Consider the following 21,458-nt stretch of genomic DNA (forward strand, 5'->3'; position numbering starts at 1 on the left):
AATTTATGAAAAATGAATCAAAAGTCTTCCCTCTTCCAAACTTAACTCAAGAATCGTAATTAAAGGGGGCTGGAGAGATGGCTCAGTGGTTAAGAGCACTGACTGCTCTTCCAGAGGTCCTGAGTTCAATTCCCAGCAACCATATAATGCCCTCTTCTGGTGTGTCTGAAGTCAGCGACAGTGTTCTCACAGGCATAAAATAAATAAATCTTAAAAAAAAAAAGATAAGAAAAGAAACATAACTAAAACATACCCTGAGTTTCTGGGATTTTGTATGGAACAAAACATCCTGGTAGTGCTGGGCGCAGTCTGGGTCCACACCTCTGATATTAGCAGTCGGCAGAGGGTTCCCTTCGTCGATGGCTTCATTGATGTACCTGATAACTACCATCCCTGCAGAGAGAAGAGCAAAATTTCTAAGTCATAGCACGATACCCATTCCCTCAAGTTATAGGCTTACCAAGAGCTAAAGATAGACGTGGTGCAGCTGGAGGTAAGAGGTGAACGTAAGGAAAGAATCAATTGCATTTCTATATGTGTATGATGTGCACTACATTCCAATCCCAAATCCACTTCTGTGGGAAAATGATGTGCATTTAGGAATAATTTAAGAAGCATGACACATGTATACCAAGAACCAGGAAACAATGCAGTGGCAACCAAAATACAGGGGAAGGCATCTCATGGCTATAGATTTAAGACAATGTTGTAAAGGTAGAAATATTCCTCGAGGGAGTTAGGAGGAACTGGGAGGAGAGGCTGTAGTAGGAATGTATTGTATGAGAGAATAAGGAAGGAAGGAAAGAAAGATAGAAATGAAGGAAGGAAGGAAGGCAGGAAAGAATGAATGAATGAAAGAAAGGAAGGAGGAAGAAAAGAAAGAAAAAAAGAAAAAGGAAGGAGGGGAAGGAGACTCCTCAAAAGATGTATGAGAGAATAGAAAGGCTCCTCAAGCTGACAAATTGACATAGTTCCAGGGAAACACCTACAAAACAAAACTAACAAAAACCCCAGAAGCCTTTTCACAAAACAGAAAGCAATATACTGACCTCAGGATGCACATAAGACACAAGAAGCCCAAACCAATGCAATCAATCCTGAAAGAGAAAAATGCTGGAGATTTTCCCCATTTCAAAACTCTTTACAAAGTTACAGTGACTAATTCTGCAGAGCGCTGGTGTGAGGAAAGCCATTCAGATGAGCAAGCCAGAATTGGGGATCCAGAAATGGTCCCTTCCACTAACGCTCAATTGCTTTTTCTGACAAGGGTGCCAAAACAATTCAATAGGCAGAAATAGTCTATAAAGACTGTTGCCATAAAGCAACTGGTGCTGAGTCAACCACACACCCACCTGTGTGAACACACTTGGACCTATATATTAAATCCTGTACATAAATGAATGTAAAATCAAACCCAGACCTAAATGTGAAGACCCAAACTAAAAGTTATAAAACTCTTAGAAGAAAACATGGGAATATATCTTAGTGACTTCAGGATGAGTAACTGGCTTTTCAGCTATAGTATCAAAAGTATACACACACACACACACACACACAGAGAGAGAGAGAGAGAGAGAGAGAGAGAGAGAGAGAGAGAGAGAGAGAGAGAGAGAAAGACAGAGAGAGACAGAGAGAGACAGAGAGAGACAGAGAGAGAGAGAGACAGAGAGAGAGAGAGAGAGAGAGAGAGAGAGAGAGAGAGAGAGAGAGAGAGAGAACAAGAGAGAGAGAGAGAGAGAGATCAGTAAGTACATGGGGATTTTGTCAAAATAAGACCTTCTGTGCATGGAAGTTCTCTATCAAAGATAATGAAAGAGTAGTTTAAAGAATGGGGCAAACTACAATTATTTATATCCAACACAACTACTATGCTGTATATATAAAGAGCTCCTATAATTCAATGATTGAAGAATGGTAACATCAGCTTAAAATGGGCACAGGGTTTAAATGCACATTTACTTAATGATGATACCCAGATTCAGTCAGTATAGGAAGAAATGCACAAGACATTAATACTTAGGAAAAATGCAAGCCAAGTCATAGTCTGATGATGCCGTTTTCTAACCACTAGGGTGGCTGTAACAAAGAAAGATCATTCATAATAAGTGATGGCGATACTGGGGAGAAAAAGGAACCAGGATACATTGTTGGTGGGAATGGGAATGGTGGGCACACATTGGAGAACAACTCAGCAGGTCCTCAGAATACTAAATACAAAATCCCATGTGATTTAGCCACTCTGCCTATACACTCCCAGTAGAAAGCCCAGTTCCACACAAAACCTGCAAGGTTTATAGCAGCATTATTTATAATAGCTGAAAAGCAGAAACAACCCAAATTCATATCAAATAATGAATGAATAAATAAATGTATTTCTATAGACTAGAACATGTTTGACCTAAAAAGGATTATAAAAACATGCCAATACACTGTGAATGAGCCATGAAAACATACTAAGTTAAAAAAAAAATTGACGCCAAACACAAAAGGTGTTTTTCCTGCATATGTGTCTGTGCACCACGTGTGCGCCTGGTGCCTGTGCAGGCCAGAAGGTAACAGTGGAGAATCTGGAACAGGAGGAGCTCCAGAGAGGGCTGTGAGCTGCCTTGTGGATAAGGTGCTGGGAATCCGACTGGGGTTTATCCAGAGGAGGAGCTAGTCTGCTGAGGCATCTCTCCAGCCTCACTTCTAAAAGCCAAATACTATGTATGCACTTTGTATTTTAACACACATATCTTTTAGGAGAGGCATAGTTCTGCATATTTTAGAATGATTCTAATCTAGACAATAACAACAAGACAGTGGGTGACGGGAGCGATGGGGAGGCCCTAGAAAAATTCAATGTGGATGTTCAGAAATGGAAATGCAAAACCAGAGAGTTTGGATATTCATTCCACTCTGTGACTGCTAAATGGGTCTTAAAACAAACAGCTCAATATCCAGCCCTTTTCTACACTGGTAAGAAAACGTAGGATGGATAACCACACCACTCGGAACTGTTCCGTGGCATTCTGGGTAGTGATGGAAAGGTTCACTTTTGCTTTTGTGGCAGCCATTAGCCACGTGTGACGATGGAGCAGTTAGCACGAGGCTATTACAAATGGACAACAAAATGCAAGTTTGCTTGGCTGTAATTATTTTTAGATAGACACATTATGGCTGGGGAACAGGCTGGCTCCACAGAGATAAAAAGGGCATATTTGTAGGACAGCTTTAGCGCCCAAATATAGATAATGCATTTCTTACATTATTAACCTAATAGTAGATATCATTAGCCTTGAACCTTAATTCAAGTATGTAACAAAGGGAGCCAAGCATACCCCATTGTTTAATTGGCATAATGGCTAACGTGTTGGGAGACCTTAGAACACAGACTATACAAGGGCTTAGAATAAAAAGCAGAGATACTATGCAGCAGAATCTAAAATTTTATGCAGCTTGAGGGAAAAAAAATGGATCTGTTTGAAGAAAGCCTCTTTTCTCATTACTACCATATTTGAACAAAATAAACCAGCACCCGGTAAGAGATACACAACACCGGGTAGACATGTGCACATACATGTACTCATACATGTGCACTAACAGCGCAGGGGTGACTTTCCTCCTCCCGTGTCAGTGAGCTCGACCTGGTAGACAAACTGAATGCCAAGGAGCAGGGAGTCAGGAAACACACTGTGAAGGCCAAATGGTCTCATTGCGTGTATTAGTTTTCATGAAAAATGATGCCAAGACACTTGACAAATATCATAAGCCAGAAGACCCCCCAACACCTAAGTTTTTTAAAAAAAAAATGTACCTCTATTTTAGCATTTGAACCAGGCTAACATTTTTCTAATAGTTGACTTTACAAATACCACTCACTGCTCTACGAACGGAGAGTTAGCCCTGAGGGAAAAGTTATCAAAAACTCTTCGGAGACGATTCCAGGTTACCATACTTAAATGTGTTTGAAGTTCATAAAAATCAACTCTTAGTGAACATTCAGATTAGATGGGTTTCACATATGAGGTGAGTCTTGGGGATTTCTACTGTTCACATCCTATCCTACCTATAAACTGGAGCGCCCGGGAGACGTCAGATCATTCACTGGACACCCCTGTGGTCAGGCTGTTCTAAGTACCTTCAAACAGACATGATCATAGCAGAACCAAGTGTGAAAAAGATGTGCACACATCCTAAGGGCCAGTCACGTGACAAAGCGTGCATTCTAGATGACTGGATGGAAACCATCTGCTTTAGTTCCTGAGAGTGTATCTAACAACGCAACCTGCTAAGGTCATAGTCCATGATGTCATCGGAGCCGAGGAGCCTACCCAGAAGACCCTCGGGCGCACCTGCCTCACTCTGTTTCTACATGTACAAGGTACATTTCATATGAATGAGGGTAGCTGGGCCTTGGCCCATGACCTCCTTCTTCTAATGTACACATAGTGCTGTGACGTTCCAGTCCGGTGACAGCAGGCATTCCTGGAGAGCGTGAAGTAACCTATAAGGAACGGCACTTTGCCAAATTTTAAAAGCAACCAACTCAAATATGAAAACTTTCTCGCTGAGGCTATACGGGTAAAATACTATTTTTCTGTGGTTTTGTTGAGAAACACGGGGCTTCCAGGAAGACATCAACAGAGCATCAAAGTCTGGGAACACATTCAGCAGCCTGTTATTGGATCGACTTTCCTTTTAACATGCCTCTTAGCTGCAGACCCAGTGTGGGCCACAAGTCAGACACAGGAGTGGACCTTTGACCAGCAGGCCAGGACCCTGCTCCTTCATAATTCCCACAACAATCCTCAGCTCTTTCAGATGCTTTAACTACTGTACTGTATGACTCTCATGTAGCCATCAGAAGGCATTAAAAGGAACAAAGGAACAACAAGAGGACAGAACAGATCTGAAAGTTAAGAGAATACCCATGCCATGGAAACAGATCAGGAGACCGGGGTGGTGAATCAGTGTGTGTGTGTGTGTGTGTGTGTGTGTGTGTGTGTGTGTGTGTAATGGAATCAGTGTGTGTGTGTGTGTGTGTGTGTGTGTGTGTAAGGGAATCAATGTGTGTGTGTAAGGGAATCAGTGTGTGTGTGTGTGTGTGTGTAAGGAAATCAATGTGTGTGTAAGAGAATCAATGTGTGTGTGTGTATATGTAAGGGAATCAGTGTGTGTGTGTATGTATGTGTAAGGGAATCAGTGTGTGTGTATATGTATGTTTATATGTGTATGTGTGTGAGGGAATCAATGTGTGTGTGTATGTGTAAGGGAATCAGTGTGTGTGTATGTATGTATGTTTATATGCGTGTGTGTGTGTGTGTGTGTAAGGAAATCAATGAGTGAAGTACATCAATGAAAATGTCATAACAAAACCCATTTCTTAGTATGCAAACCAAAACTTAAAAGTTAGCTTTTAAAGCTATCCCTTTAACCTATGACATTAAGCACAATGCTTCAGAAATTTTAAACAAAAGCAGGTGTTGAGGATGGGAAAGGTACTAGAGCATGAAGTGGGAAGGAGGCTGGGGCTAGAAGAAAGGGTGGGGCATGGAGGAGGGCATCGAGGAGAAGCAGCAAAGATGTCTGAATAATGCCATCAAGAAGGCTATTCCTTCACATGCCAACTTTTAAAATTAAAATATTTTTAAATACCTCATTTTGACAACAGGAAAAAGAAACACCAGAGCAAAGTACATGTAAATTAAATAGTGTATATTAAACCTCCCAAGTGTTAGAAAGGGGACAATATTTGAAATAACCTCCCTGAAGATAAGCACATGCCCTCCATGATGAGCTGTTGATGGAACGCAACAGTCAAGAGATTTTCATTCCAAACCATCTCTGCTTGCAAAAGGCCACTGTCTCTTTAAGGCATTCAAACACTTGATTAATTCTCTTCCCAAAAAAGCAGAGGCTGAGAAGAACGCTCTATCCCCCCCTATGCTGAACATCTGCTCAAATCCCTGCTTCCCTCTGGAGTAACATCTGGCGAGAGCCCCAAGTTCCCAAGCCAACACAGTAGATGAGTGACCCAAGGGGTCTAATTGCAGAGATTCTACAGGCCTCAAGAAAGAGGAAATACAGAGACAGGCAGCAGAGAGCCAAGTTGTCCCAAAAGAAGAGTAGATGTACACAGGGCTCAGGAAGACAGAATTATGACAATATCCAGTAAATTCACACCCACTGCACACCATGAAGGCCGTGTATATTTCCAGTGGGATGGAGTCCAACCTTGAAATGCCAAAAGGTAAACTTGGCAAGGTGCTTCCAGGAAAAACAGTCAAGGTTAGCTGATCAGAAGGATGGTACTTGACTCCACTACTCCAGAGTTAGATGCAGCAGTGTTAGGGGACCAAGAGTTTCAGACTAGTGAGAAAGAAATGCCTGGTCCTTCTGCAAACTAGAACAATGAGAAGCTGCTCCAGCACCAAAAGCCATCCGTTTACCCTGACCTTGCAAACGGCTAGATCTGAAACAGACTGTAGGAGACTGGAAACGGTATTCTTACTTTTTAAACGTGAATGGCTTATCTAGATGTTTCTCTGAATACTGAGATGTAGAGAAATGAACTTACACATGAACTAAAGTACTCTGGGGTCTCACCAAGTCACAGTGGTACTGATGTGTGATAATTATTACATGGCCCATAAATACATCCCTATAACGTCTAGTTAAAAACAGTTGAAGCTGGGTCATGCATGGGCGCAGGCCTGGGGAATGGAGGCAGGAGGATTTTGAATTTAAAGCCAGCTTGGACAATACAGTGAGATCTTGATCATATGAAAATAAAAATAATAAAAGAAAAGAAGAAAGGAAGAGGGTGAAGGTGGGGAACAGGGAAGAAGGAAGGGGGCCTGTGTTAGAAGGCAGGCCAGTAATTTGGTTGGTTCTAATTCATGGCTGCTAACAAGTCAACATGCTTGGCTTGCTTTTTTGATGGAAATGACAACCCGAGGCCTGGAGTTGCTCATCCATGCTGCAGAGGTGCCGTGACTTCAAGATTCACCCAACTTTCTGTTCTTTTACTATTTGTGTAGACACAGGCAGAGAAGAAGGAAACAAGTTGACGTCAGGCTACACGCTCCTGGAACTTTATCATTCCATGCCTGTTCGTCATCTTAGAAACGACAAACCACCACAATATTTAACCATAAGGTTAGATTGTATTCCAAATGTTCATTTCTAGGGTTGCAAAGGATGTGCAAGTTCAGGAAAACATACAAATGAAAAGCAAAATATAAAGAAGTCTTCTTTAAAATGTAACCATGAAGGTTACATTTTTAGGTTAAAAAAAGTGGAAACTCGATTAATTTTGTTTTCTATTTTTTCAATTATTTTAGTATGTGCTTTGCACAATACTATTATAATAATTGAGTTAGTTGAATGTTCCCATAGCAAACTCTTACAACTCTCATCTAGAAAATACAAAGACCACACGTGTGTTGTTCTCTGAGTTTGTTACAGAAGGAAAATGTTCAATACTTACGGTCATTTTCTTCTTGAATCTGGTTATTAATCATATCAATACAATTCTGAATTTCATTCCAGCTTAAGGTATCTTGCCCTTGGGATAATGCTTCTTGTTTAAAAGAGAGTAGTGCATCTGCATAACTGGAAGAGAGAACAGTAAAGCCTCAGGTCAGACTTCTCTCACTCCTCCATCAGATCCCACATCTGAAGTTTTACCAAGTGGAGATGCTGCAACCAGCTTGGCAGAAGTGAAGATCTTTCTAACGAGATACTTTGTGTTTCTAAAGAGTCACTTTGTGTCTCTCGATCTATTAGAATGTTTAAGTGATGGAACCCAAAGAAAAGAGGATTCATTCTGGGAGAAAGAAAGTGTACCAGCCAGAAGGGGAACTTATCTCCTGGAAAGAGACTATATACATTTCTAATAACTTGTCAGACATATTATCTTACAGGATGAGATACAAGCCAAACAGTGATGGGTCTTTCCTGAAACTGCTTACATGTGCATATACTTGGCTCTCTAAGCTTTGATCTCACTTCAAGACCCCTGAGATGAATGTTTTCTAGATCTCTTTGTGGCCACAGTGAATAAAGTCTCTTCTGTTATCCACTTTTAACTTGGATCTTTTAATTGGCTTATTGAGTACAGGTTAGGACCTGACTTAGGACACAGGTTGCAACCCCCGTTATTCAATAACAATATTCTGTTAAACAAAGAGTAGACAAGAGGGTAAAAATTGTTTAGTACAGCTTTGTCAGCACATATTAGGATGACTTTTATAGTGTAGATACTTTTCTTTCTTCAAATGTATTTTATTTAAAAATTATGTGTATGCATGGGTCTCCGTGTGTCCAAGGAAGCCACAGGCATCAGATTGCCCTGGAATCAGAGATAGGCAGTTGGGTGCTAAGAACTGAACTGGGTCTTCTGTGAGAATAGTATGCTGTCTTAATGCTAAGCACCTCTCCAGCTCCACTGTCAGAAACACGATTCATGAGTGAAGTCCTGTGAGGAGAATTCTGAGTGCTTGTGAGCAAACTCTAAGAAACCAAGACAAGAGCCTTGTCACCTCAATTTCATCAAACAACCAAAATAGTTCCTTCCAGGTATGGTGGATAAGAGTGAGGTTGCTTTAGATGATTAATTACAACTGGATATTGTTATTTGTTTATATGTCTCCGCGAAAAAACTTATTTTGACATATGCAGATTGTCCTTGTGATTGTATATGCTTACAATCAGGGGAGCTTTACTCAGGTGACCCCTTTTAACCTGCAGAGTGTAAACTGTCTGATGTTCTGAATAAAGTTGGCTATTACACAGGGTCCTGCCGCCTCTAGAGCAGCAAACACCCCACTACCAGTGTTTGTTTTTTTATTCAAAGTATTTTTTATGTTTATGAAATGTTCACTGTAATCAAAGTTCCTCAAACCCCAATCTCATATCCAATCCAAGCAAAATTAAATCCTCAGCTACACAAAATGGCTTTCCTTTTCTCTTCCTTTCAAAATTCTGGAATCAAACCCAAATCCTTGAGTATCCTAGGCAAGCATTCAGCCCCTGAGTTATAACCCAAGGCTTCTTTTATTTTTTTTTATGTTGAGACAGGGTCTCACTAAGTTGCCCTGCTGGGTTCAAACTTGCTAAGTAAGCCCAGGTAGCCTGTGACTTTTACTCCACCTGCCCAGCGTTCCTGAGTAGCTGAGATTAGCAATGTGTGATATCATTCCCAAAATGCCCACCAAGAGTTCAAATGCCATGAGTATACACTTCCAAAAGCCTTGATGGACAGCTCAAGTATTTGTGATATTCTTTCTCAGCAACACGATGCCGGAGTTGAACTAGAATAGTCTAGATTCATTTGCCACATGTCTATTTCTCTAAGGGTCCCCTGGAAATTACTCAAAAACTTTGACTTCTGTTGTCCTCTCCTTACCAGAGACTGAGACCTCATTTCTGACCTCACTGAGTACAACTGTGAGTTGACTCTGGTCAACTATTTGGATTAGTTTTAATTTAAATCGAGGGAGATTTTTTAATCATATATTACCATGAAACTCTCATATTTTTTTAAAAAGAGTCATTGAAAATTATACAGCCAATATAAACTACTTGGCTAAAAGTAAAAAAAAAAAAAAAAAAAAATCCAGAGTCTGCACTGTTTCATCTTTTGTTGCTAGGGAAATGAAGAGCAATCTTTTAGACCAATCTACATGGTCCACCTGTAGCTCTTGGCTGTAGCTCTTGACACCTGTGAGAGGAGCAAGCTGAAAGGAAGACTACAATAAGGTGACAAAGTTCCCCAAAGGCCTTCATGCTTCAAGGTGACACGGAGGTGTTTTTTACACTATGCGGCTTAAGAAAGAAAAGTTTTTCAAAACGGGGAGCAAGGAAGACAGATGGGGGCCTCCAGTGGAGACCAACCCAAAGTAGGCCGAGGATTCTGCTTGAACATTCTGCCTTACAAAGTCACAGAGAAGGTAGGATGCTAATGTCTAACAAGTAGCACAGATGAAGATGAACCCCAGGGACCAGTGGCGATTTGGACTGGTCAGCTTTCCTCAGAGATCACGGCCAGGCTTAAACAAAGTCTGAAGCCTTGAGGGGCCTCTTAAGGACTTAATAAAAACCTAAGTGATGGCTCTGTAGGAATCCCCCAAAGACTGGCACAGACAACACCCATGGCCTCTTTAAAAGTGTGCACCAGTGAGCCAAAGGGAAAAGTTTTAGGAAGAAGCCCATAGAACTCCACAGGCCCCTCGAATGAGGGCCCTTTAGGACAAAGGCACCACTCTAGTGAAATTAGGAAGGATGTGAGGTAGCCCCCACCTCCACAAGCACCAGTAAAAAGACACAAATTCAAAAAGATCTAAAAGGAGAGCATCAAACAGCCCAGGAAAGAAGAGCAACCTCAAAGAACAGGTTGGCAAGGGTCAAAGGGGAAGTGGGAGGGACTAGTGGGTGGAGTGCCTTCCACAAGTACGGGCTTAATTACTGAGTCCTCAGAACAGTTCTACAGATGCACAGAGAGGCTTTGCTGCTTTATCTTGTTTACTTTTGTCTTTACAGATGAAGAGGGAAAAGATTTGGGTAGAGGAGGCCCAAAGCAGAGTAATTCTGGCTCCAAGGTGTATCCAGCTAATCACTGGCTCTCAGAACAGGCAACCTGGCTGGAGTGAGAGGCATATGGTTCCCAGAACAGGCAACCTGGCTGGAGTGAGAGGCATACGTTATAAAATGGAAGCATCCTCTTCAGTAGGCAATGTGCTCATACTGTGCTGTGTGAAGGTGCTCGTTCCTGGTGTTGAGAGCATGCATGAAGACAGAGAGGCCAGCAGCCCACTGCTGTTATTGCCAGATGGCTGAGGCATACATAAGATGTCCAAAACCACGATGCTACCTTGTCACGGACCAGAGGCTCAGCTATAAGCTAAAATAAGCCTGTTCTTTTTTTGCTATTGTTGATATATATTTATATCTACATCTATATATTTTTGTGTGTTATATATATATATAATATACACACACATACATATTTTTTTCATATTGAAACAGAATCTCACGTAGCCCAGGCTGGCTTCAAACTTGCTATATAGTCAGGATTCTGAACTCATCTTCCTGCCTCCGTGCCCTCAGTGTTGGAATCACAGGTGTGTGCCACTGTGCCAGGCTTATCCCTGGTCTTAAGCTATTATTATACCACAAACTTGGCTCATGCAGGTAATGTGGCTCTCAGCTGTCTCAACTGGAGACCATTTTCTTAAGTGGTGCTTGTGGGAGGGGGCTGGGGGTGGACATTTTTGACCAAGAGAATGGTTGGCTAGAGTGAATGGAGACATACTGTCAGTTAGAGGGCGGGTGGCCCGGTATGTTTGACAACTGCTTTGCCAAGAGTCACTGGTAGATTTAAACCTCCCAGGAATGAGCAGCTGTGACTCATACTGTAGTGTCAGGAGGACTCGGAGTTTGGCTAGAGTAGTGTGACTGGAGACCTGAGGAGGAGAGGAAAGAGGTGGAAGCGTCACTGTGGATGCTAGTGCATAAAGGGAGAGACAGCTATGAGGGAGGTCCCCGGAGAGGGAGCCCTTTGCAGAATACTGGATACAGAGATCGGCTGGGGACACGGACATGAGCAGGTCCCTCACAGCCTGAGGGTTCTGGCCAAGGGCAGAAGAAAGCTTGACATCAGACTGAGATTTCTAAGCTTGGGACAGGGTGTGACTTGATTGACAGGAGCAGTGGGGGGAGGAGTCACTGCCTGGGAAATACGGGGTCCCGTGAGAGCAGGTGGGTTTGTTCAAGGTGAACAGGAGGGGTCTCTTCAGAAGACTACAAAGGCGACTCCACGGTCCCTCCAGTTCTTTCCCACTATTTTGTACATGCTCAAGGGACCCGACAGCATTTCCTCAGAATCTAAGAACTCTCTTCCAGTTTCCTTAAGGCTAGCTATCCATCTGGCCCATTGAAGCCAGTTTAGATCACTGGCTACATTTTTGTCAAGATCTGGGTAGACATCTCCCCCTGGTGGCCACAGCAATTCAAGGGTCACTCATTTCTTTTCCCTTGTTCTATCTGATCACTAATTCCAGGGCTGAGTGCTTTGTATGTGTGGTAAGGCCCCATATTCAGCACCCAGAAGCAAAAAGGAAAGACAAATCTCTCGTTTCCCTTTGAACTCCAGCCTTGGTGTTTCTCTAGATCCATTGCAGTGGTCGGCATGACTAGCAAATGCAGTTATCTAGGAACCCGAACAAAGATCTCAAAGTGAGGTGTGACCCACGGTGCTTACACACAATCAGAGGAGGGAGTTTGGGGCCCCACTTAAGGTCCTTAACCGTAGAGATTTCCTTGTCAACAGAATAGGTACACTGCCTATATAGCAACTTCCAACTCTCCTAAAGAAGCCGGAAGGAAGGTATGTTTTCCTTTTTCTTTAAATTTAAATCTTTAATTATTCACTTTACATCCCGCTCACTGCTCCCCTTTAGACACTCCCTCCCACGATTCCTCCCCTCCTCCCTTCTCCCCCTTCCCTTCTTTCCTGAGCAGGTGGGGGCCCTCCTGGGTATCCACCCCTGCTCCACACACCTTGGCACTTTAAGTCTCTGCCAGGGTAGGCGCTTCCTCTCCCACTGAGAGAGCCCAGCACAAGGCAGCCCAGCTTGTAGAGCATGTCCCACAGCAGCTTTAGGGACAGCCCTCACTCCAGTTGTTCAGGACCCCCATGAAGACCAGGCTGCACATCTGCTACATATATACAGGGAGGCCTAGGTCCAGCCCGTGTATGGTCTTGGGTTGGTGGGTCAGACTCCGAGAGCCCCAAGGGTCCAGATTAGTTGACTGTTAGTCATCCTGTGGAGTTCCTATCCCCTTTAGGGACATAATCCTTCCCCTAATGCGGGAAGGCATATTTTCAACAGATCTTCTAGGTATCAACTTAGGATAAAGTCAGTTGTTAACACAAGACGATAATTTTGTCCCTAAGAGGATGATAAAGAAGGCCTCTTAAGGCAGAGTGGACCAGCTCTTGAGAAAATGCAAGCAGGGCATGTGGACTTTTCTGCTAAGAGACCTGTTAATGGGGGGAGGGATCTGCCAAGCACCTTTTTTTTTTTTTTTTTTTAACATCCTGCAAGAGCGATCGGTTGGGAAGTGCTCCTTACCGGTCCACGTGTGCCTCATCCAGATTGTTGAAGCCTATGGTGGGGCTTCTGAGTTGGTTCTGCACAGCCACGAGGTCATTGCTTTCCAAGGCCTGGTTTAGCAGAGCAACGGCGGACAACATTTCCACGGCAATCAGGAGCTCCTCGTGGGCCAAGTAGTTCTGTTGGCAAACACAAGGCAAACTGAGCTCCCAGAATCACACGCACCGCACATATGTGCTTTGGACACGGGATGCATATGACAATGGGTGTGCCCACCTGCTCTTCATTGGCTTTCAGGAAAGCCAGGTAAATGGCTCCTAGGTTCCCTTAGATTATTGTTTTGGGGGGCTGTGTTATGTATAACCTACAGTTACAATGTCACTAATATCTGTATCTCCCGGCTGATCTCTACTCCCAGTGATGCTGGCTGCCTACCAGGCTCCATCTAACCTGGTAATTAAGCCACTAGTTAGACAAAGCTGGCTGCTGGTCCAGTTAAGATCTCAGCACAGTTAATGACGGGAAACCAGACCCAGGGAAGAAGAGATTTACCTAAATGTGAGAAACCAAGAAAAACAAATATGATCTGTAAGCCGAGGAAGTTGATTCTAACCCCAAAAGCTAAATTTGGTTTTATGAATCAGGTAGAAACTTTAAAATGTGGTATAAGGTTTAGGTATTTAAGGTAATTTAAAGTAAAGATCTTTTCTTTTATAAAGCAAGGAAGAGCCTCCAAATTTATATATGTGTGAATCTATTTGGATTATTCATAAATGTGTGAGCTTTCAGAGCATACTTTTCTTTCAGTACTTTCTTCCATTTGATCATTTTATGTAATTTTAATTAGTTTTAAAAGATATACTTCTTTTGTTATATTGAAGGGAGGCACCTTAAAAAGAGTTACTTTAAAAACTGGATGTACAACACTGTATTTAGAATATTACATATGCAAAGTATGTTTGAATTAACATACACATGATAGCTTTCTGGATGTCCACAGAAAATCTTAAAACAAACTGATTTCCACCTATAAAGAACTGCTCTGTGTTTTATAGCAAACAGGAAACTGTAGCAACCAAAGGAGCATTTTACCTACATGATACATATTGACTATAAGTTTGCCACATGATGGCCGTAAGACTACTGTAGACTGGCTACAAGGCTATGGCGGATTATTATTAAGCGCTTCCTCATCTCTTCCAATGCACTAATCACACCTGCCCAGTAGGTCAAGACCAAGGGCAAGAGTGAAGGAGAGGACTTGGCTGCTGTGTGGGTGGCTCTGGTCCTGGGTAGGGCTAGACTATGCGAGACTTGTCTGAGCTCCAAATCTAGGACAAGTGAGAGAGGAGAAAAAGAGCCTAAGTACAATGTGTTTAAAAAAAATCTGTCTCTTTCTTTCTTTCTTTCTTTCTTTCCTTCTTTCCTTCTTTCTTTCTTTCTTTCTTTCTTTCTTTCTTTCTTTCTTTCTTTCTACTATAAAATAGTTATTTCTATGTAGAAAATGTGTGTGAAAACAATGGAGGTCTTGATAACTAAGAAAAACAAAAACAAAACAAATAAACAAATCCTCCGATCCAGGGACTGGAGAGGTGGCTCAGCAGTTAAGAATTTTTTCTGCTCTTCCAGAGGATCTGAGTTCAATTCTCAGAACTGATAAAAAACTGTGGCTCCAGCTCCAGGCAAACACACACACACACACACACACACACACACACACACACACACACTTTTTTAAAAAAATTTACAATTGAAATATTTTAGGCTATAATTGCTTGTTTCTAATCTGCTAAGATCTACAGGTGTTATTTACTTTAACTGACTTTTAAAAAATTAGATAATATTCACCATAGCCTAATACATTTCAGCCTCTGGTTTTGATCCACTTAATGAGGACTTTTTATAATAATCATTATTCATTAATTTATTTACATGCATGTATTTATTTGTGTGTATTTGTGGTGTGTGTGTGTGTGTGTGTGTGTGTGTGGCTTTTGTGTAGCCTTGACTGTCTTGAATCTCTCTCTGTTGGCTGGCCTCCAACTCAGATGTGCCTGCATCCCTGTCCAGAGTTCGGGGACTAAAGGTCTGCACTGCCACACCCGGTTCTAGTTCCGATTTTTAAAATCCAGTCAATATTTTTCTATATTTCATTAAAACTCTAATAAAACAATTATTTAATAAAGCTAGGCCCAGTGGGACACTCCTTTACCCAGCACCTAAGGAGCAGAGGCAGGAGGATTTCTGTGAGTTCCAGAACACTTGATCTACAGAGTTATTTTTGGGGTCAGCTAAGGTGACACAGGGAGACCCTGTCTTACGACAACAAAAGGATTGGAAACTTTACTTATTTATTTTATGTGTATGTGTGTTCGGCTTGCACGTATGTCTGTGTACCATGCATACTTTGTGCCAGAGGAGGCCGCCTGCTGCCCTAGACTAGAGTTACACACAGACAGCTGTGAGCCACCATTCAGGTGCTGGGAAATGAACCCGGGTTTTCTGGAAGAGCAGCGTGTGTTCTTATCTGCCGGGCCATCTCCAGTTCAGAAATTTGATTTTAAAAATTACCTTTATGTTTAACTTTTAATTTTATTATTTTGGGGGGAGGTGATGCTAGGGATTAAACATGGCTTCCTACAAGCCAGGCAATCATCTAAACTAGAGGATATTACTGCGAGAGTGTGTGCTGTGAGTTAACGCCTCTGGTCATCTGGTAAACACTTCAAAGGACTCCACAGTCAATAACCCCTCCTCCTATCTACAACACTAGCTCTTATCCCCATGAGATTTTGACCTGGCTTCCAGCACATTTCATTTTGCCTCTCTCCGCTGCCCACAGAATTTGAGTAAAACATTCTGTGATATAATGTATATGAAAATGACTATTTAATACTTTTAACACACTAAGGATCATAAATTTACAAAAAAAAAAAAAAAAAACAGCCATGGTGCTAATGTTCCTAGATGCAGATTTCTAGAAATGCTGACCTAAAGAGCAATTTCAATACAGTCAAAATTATTCCACATTATTTTTAATTCGGTATCTCTGTGTGGGCCTGTATGCGAGTGCCCTTCCCTGAGGCGTCAGCCCTCTCTGAAGCTAGAACTCCAGGCGGTTATGAAACCTGGGTGCTTGGAAGAGACCTTGGGTCCCCTGCAAGAGCAGCAGGAGTTCTCAGGCCTCCTCAGCCAAGACACATACACAGAGAATATTTTCTATTCTCATGTGTGTCTGCCCACACTGCCCCTGGACTTGCTAACTAGGCCCTTGCCTTTTCGTCTTGGACTAAAAGTAAGAGTTAAAGGGAAACTGAACCCAGAGACTGACACCAGGGGCCACTGAGGCTGGGTCTGTGTACCAGCTGGAGCTGCTGTGCTCCTGACCCTGACTCCTTCTTGCTGGGACTTGGTATGGGCTTACACACAGCTGAGCCTCACCGATGTGTTCTGTTTCTGGAGGTTGAAGAGTTCGCTTTGATACATAACAGCAGCAAAGGGATAGACAGCTGGCAGCTGGGCTTCCGGCTTCTTCAGTGCAAGCAGTGTGTTCTCCGGGTCACCTTCCCGTAGGACAGCATTGATGTGGTCCACAGCAGCCGTCCCTGGAGGGTAGGGGGCATACTAAGTGAGAATGTATGCTTTCCTCTGCTGGCCTGCCCAGCCAGCCCCTCTTCCCAGGGTCCTGATGGAAGGCAGTCAATTTCCACAGATTCTGAACAGCTGTGGGTGGCGGTGGGCAGAGCTTTGGAAATCAGCTCAGTGGTTCAAGTCACTAAAATGCCCAAGGCTGGTTCCGAAGAGAACCGTAGCACCAATGAACCTTGAGTTCTGCATCCTTCTCCCTACAAAAGCCTTGTGTGTGTGTTGTGTGCGTGTGTGCCAGTGTGTGGGGACAATGTGGAACTCAGAGCACAGCCTCAGATGTCACTCCTTACTTTCTATCATGTTTGAGACGGGGCCTCTTTAGTCATTAACTGCTACTCATTCCCGGGTGGCCCCGAGGCTTCTGGGGCTTTGCCTGTCTTTCTTCCTCTGATCTCCCCTAGGAAACACTTGGCTCGTAGATGTGTGTGTCATCTCATCCAACTCTTACACATGGGCTCTGGGGATTTGAACTCAAGTCTTCACACATCCATGGCAAGTACTCTACCCACCAGGCCATCTCTTTGCCCCACCCCACCCCTGAAACTTTTCTTTAAGGAAGGTTCTTTTCTCGCCTCACCCATGATGCCATCAACGTCCTTGTGCCCCGAGGATTCCCCACCTTGTGAATCTCAGTTGTAGGTAAAGCTGGAACACAGTGTTCTGCATGTTTACTCTGTGTTACTCCTTGTACTGCCCCACAGCACAGTACAGGAAGTCATTAAGGTGCGTGAAGACCAGGGGCAAGACTTGACCTGATGCTGTAACCTCCAAGTGGATCCATACATCATAAGCCCACAGCAGAATTTGATACCCCGCTGCTCTATTACCTGAAACAACCCTAAATGCCTAAACCCTCCATCAGTTATAACAGTCCGGTTATAAAGAGCTCCAGCAACCAGAGGCAGGGTGTTTGGAATGACGGTGCCAGGGGAGTTTTCAGAACACAGAAGCCGAACTGCTAACCCAACAGGGGAATAAAAACTGAGCTGTCCCCGGTCGAGAGAAATGCTGACAGAGCCTACAAGATTTGCCTTCTAAGGCAGGCATCTGGGTACCAGGAATAACAGACATGTGCGGTCTTGCTTCCTAATGGCATGGCCAGATGACCCTGTTTGACAGGAAGACACTTTATCTCCCAAGGAGCTCCCCTGGAACTTTCTACTGAGAAATATCACTTACTAGCAGGAAATGTGACTAACGGAGTCCTTCAAGTTACTCTGACCCCCAAAATTTATACTATACTCAGCATAAAGGATCCATAGAGCCCAAACATTTTTCTTTTGTTTTATGATTTCTTTGTTTAATGTATATAAGTACACTGTAGCTGCCTTCAGACACACCAGATGAGGGCATCTGAGCCCATTACAGATGGTTGTGAGCCACCATGTGGTTGCTGGGATTTGAACTCAGGACCTTTGGAAGAGCAGCCAGTGCTCTTAACCACGGAGCCATCTCCGCAGCCCTATTCTTTTTTATTCTTAGAGTTCACTTGGAAAAGAAAGAATTCCTAAAAGGCAGGCTTGCGATGGTGTTGTACCCTGTCTCTTTCCTACATGTGGGATTACCTGGGGTTACCATGGCAGGATTTTTCTTACCCTCTGAGAACTTTTTTAGATGCAGGTTTGTATGACTGGGTAGTAAATAATTTTATAAATAAATTTCAGAAAATCGAGTTCTTCAGGTGCTCTTAGGACTATTTTTCCTTGGGGTTGGAGAGATGGCTTAGGGCTTAGGAGCCTTTGCTGTTCTTCCAGAGGGGATGGGGTTTGGTTTCCAGTGTTTGTATGGGGGTGGGGCGAACAACCACCTACAACACCAGTTCCAGGGAGCTGTTTGATGCTTCTGACCTCTGTGGACACCAGATATGCCATGCGGTATACACATACACACAGGGAAAACATTTATCATAAAAAAATCTAAATTATAAAAAAAAAAAATCCTTTTTTTCCTGTTTTTTTCAAGCCCACCAAAATTGTCTCTTTTGCATTTTGTATTTAACAGAACTCCCAGTCCTGATGTTGACATAAAATACCACATAGAAGGCCTGTGACAAAACCTGAAGCAAACAACTCCAGTCTAGACACAACTGAAGTTTCTGAGGAGGGGGCCATTGACCTGTGCTCCAAAGCATCTACCAAGGCCATTAATTGGCCGCTATGATTGTAAATGTTTCAGCATTAAAGTAATAACCCTCAAGGTTGGGGTGAGCTTGTAGAGGTTCCTACACTTTACTGGCTGATTTTAAAGTATACAAACAGCCCACTGTTTTGCTGTTGTCTACATGACTTTTAGTTCCACTGGACTACAACTTTTCCAGAAGAGATGAAAATTTTAGAAGGTCCAAGCTACCAAACAGGACAGCATCCTTACCAATTTCAGCTTGTGCTGATGGTACGAATCACCCATTACCTGATATTCTAAAACGGAAATGAAAATACAACCGATTTGGTTTAAAAAAAAAAAAATCTGTGGTCAGGAAGTTAGGTCACTGAGTATCAAGTAGTTATTTATAGAGAATTTTATTAAACACAAAAAGGGGCTGTCTTACGTTATAAACATTTCAAAGTCTATGGGACCATTTCCTTTTGGAACTTATGGAGCTCAGATGTCTCACTGGCAGTATTAATTTCTTCCTGCAATTCATTTCTGCCGAGGATAATGAAAATCGCAAACCTTCACAAGTAGAGGAAGAAAACCCTGAAGCTGGGCTTCATGTATCGTCACCCGTGAGTTCACGCTTTCTTTTATATTCTTAGAATTAACTTGGCAAAAGAAAAAAAGGAAGGCTTGCAACTGCGTTATGTCCTGAAGCCTTCAAGCTTCAGAATGCTAAACAGGTAGTAAAAGAACATGAACATGGGGCTGGAAAGATGGCTCAGTGGTTAAGAGCACTGACTGTACTTCCAGAGGCCCTGAGTTCAATTCCCAGCAAGCACATGGTGGCTCACAACCATCTGTAATGGGATTCTGTGCCCTCTTCTGGTTTGTCTGAAGACAGCTACAGTCTACTCATATACCTAAGTCATTCTTTTACAAAAATGAGCATGGACCCTACATTTTTAAGGTATCATTGTACACACAATAGCAGTGAGCGCTCCTGCGTTTTGTGTGTAACCTAAATTCTTGAGCTCAGATGTTCTGCCAGATAATGGCAAGAATTAATCTGATTTGGTATCCTTGGTACCTGCAGGACTAGACTCTCTAACAACTTAGGAGACTCTCTTGATTATTGTAGATATAGGAGGGTCCAGCCCACATTAGGTGGTGCCCTTCCTTGGGCAGGTGGTTCTGTACCAGAAAGCAAGCTAAGCTTTCTAAGTACAAGTCTGCAGTTGAGCTAGCAAGCAGAACTTCTCCATGGCTCTGCTTCTAGTTCCTGCTTGTGTCGGCTAGCTAGTCTTATGTCAATTGAAACAGAAATTAGAGTTATCTGAAAAGATGAAACCTCAATTGAGAGCATGCCCATAAGATCCAGATGCAAGGTATTTTTCTTAATTAGTGATTTTAGAGGGGAGGTTCCAGCCCATTGTGGGTGGTGCCATCCCTAGGCTGCAGGTCCTGGGTTCCATAAAAAAGCAGGCTGAGCAAGCTAGGGGAAGCAAGTCAGTAAACAGCACCACTCCATGGTCTCTGCATCAGTTCCTGCCTTCAGGTTCCTGCCCTGCTTGAGTTCCTGTCTTGATCCTGACTTCCTTCAATGCACAGCACTACGGAAGTGTAAGTCAAATAAACCGTTTCCTACACAGCTTGCGTTTTGCTCATGGTGTTCTATTGCAGCAATCGAAACCCTGGCATGCCGGATGCCCATTTTGACTCCCCTTGGTGATGGACCGTAACCTGTAATGATAAGTCAAATGAATCCTTGCCTCCCGTAAGTTGCATTTGGTCAAAAAGTTTTAGCACAGAACAGAAAAACAACTAGAACATGGTCACCCATCTGAGCAGTAGGGTGTAGAGGGATTGAATGATGTAACCGCCACACAGGCTCAGAAGCATAGACCTAAACTTGCTATTAATTTTGTCTCTCCCACGCCCCCGTAGCATCATTCAGTTGCAGTGAAGTCATATAAGCTGGGAAAAATAGAGAGGAAAAAAAAAAAAAGAGAAAAAAACAAAGAAAAGAAAAAAAAAACCCTATAAACTAAAGGCTGTGAATGAGTCAAAAGCAGACCCGCCAGTCACATCGTATCTTGTAAAATTTCAGTGCAACATAATGAAGAGCAAGGGAACACTTCTTTGCAAAATAGCAGTGTCAGTCCTACGAGGGACAGATCCAAAATGACACACACCACAGGAAGGCAGGAATGGAAGCCCTTCTAGACACTTTGACAGGCCTTGTGACGACCAGCAACACGACCCGTGAGGAGGACTCATTGGAAAATCGTGGGCGATCGCGTCACAACGATAAGCAGCCGTCGATATTACATACGGCGGTTTGGCGAGTTATGAGTGCAGAGCTGTGCAGACTCTGGCAACGAAAGCTTGCCCCGTATGGAGATACTTTATCACTTACTGTTGACTGTATTGATGTTGCTCTGAATTTCTGCCTGTGTCAGCAGCTCCTCGTACGCGTCCCTCTCTCCCTCTGAAATACAGCTGTTCTGCAAAACAAAATCTTCACTCATCCTCCGACCTTCAGTTCGATGCTTCCAAAGCAGGGAACTCAAAATATAAAGGGGGGGCAGCTCCTTTTCACTTGTAATCAACATG

At 43.0% G+C, this 21,458-nt stretch overlaps 1 protein-coding gene across 1 annotated transcript in view; it reads right to left on the bottom strand.

The window, feature by feature from the left end:
* The window catches only part of IQGAP2 (IQ motif containing GTPase activating protein 2), a 251,374-nt gene that overhangs the window by 79,955 nt on the left and 149,961 nt on the right, over positions 1–21,458 (bottom strand). Inside the window, exons 9-13 of the mRNA XM_080925723.1 lie at positions 21,262–21,349; positions 16,542–16,705; positions 13,119–13,279; positions 7,472–7,596; positions 254–393 (exon numbers count right to left, since the gene is read on the bottom strand). Of these exons, the coding sequence (XP_080781849.1) occupies positions 254–393; positions 7,472–7,596; positions 13,119–13,279; positions 16,542–16,705; positions 21,262–21,349 (678 nt within the window). The remainder of the gene's footprint in view (positions 1–253; positions 394–7,471; positions 7,597–13,118; positions 13,280–16,541; positions 16,706–21,261; positions 21,350–21,458) is intronic.

The sequence above is a fragment of the Micromys minutus genome (assembly GCF_963924665.1).
Source record: "Micromys minutus genome assembly, chromosome: 11".
NCBI lineage: Eukaryota > Metazoa > Chordata > Mammalia > Rodentia > Muridae > Micromys > Micromys minutus.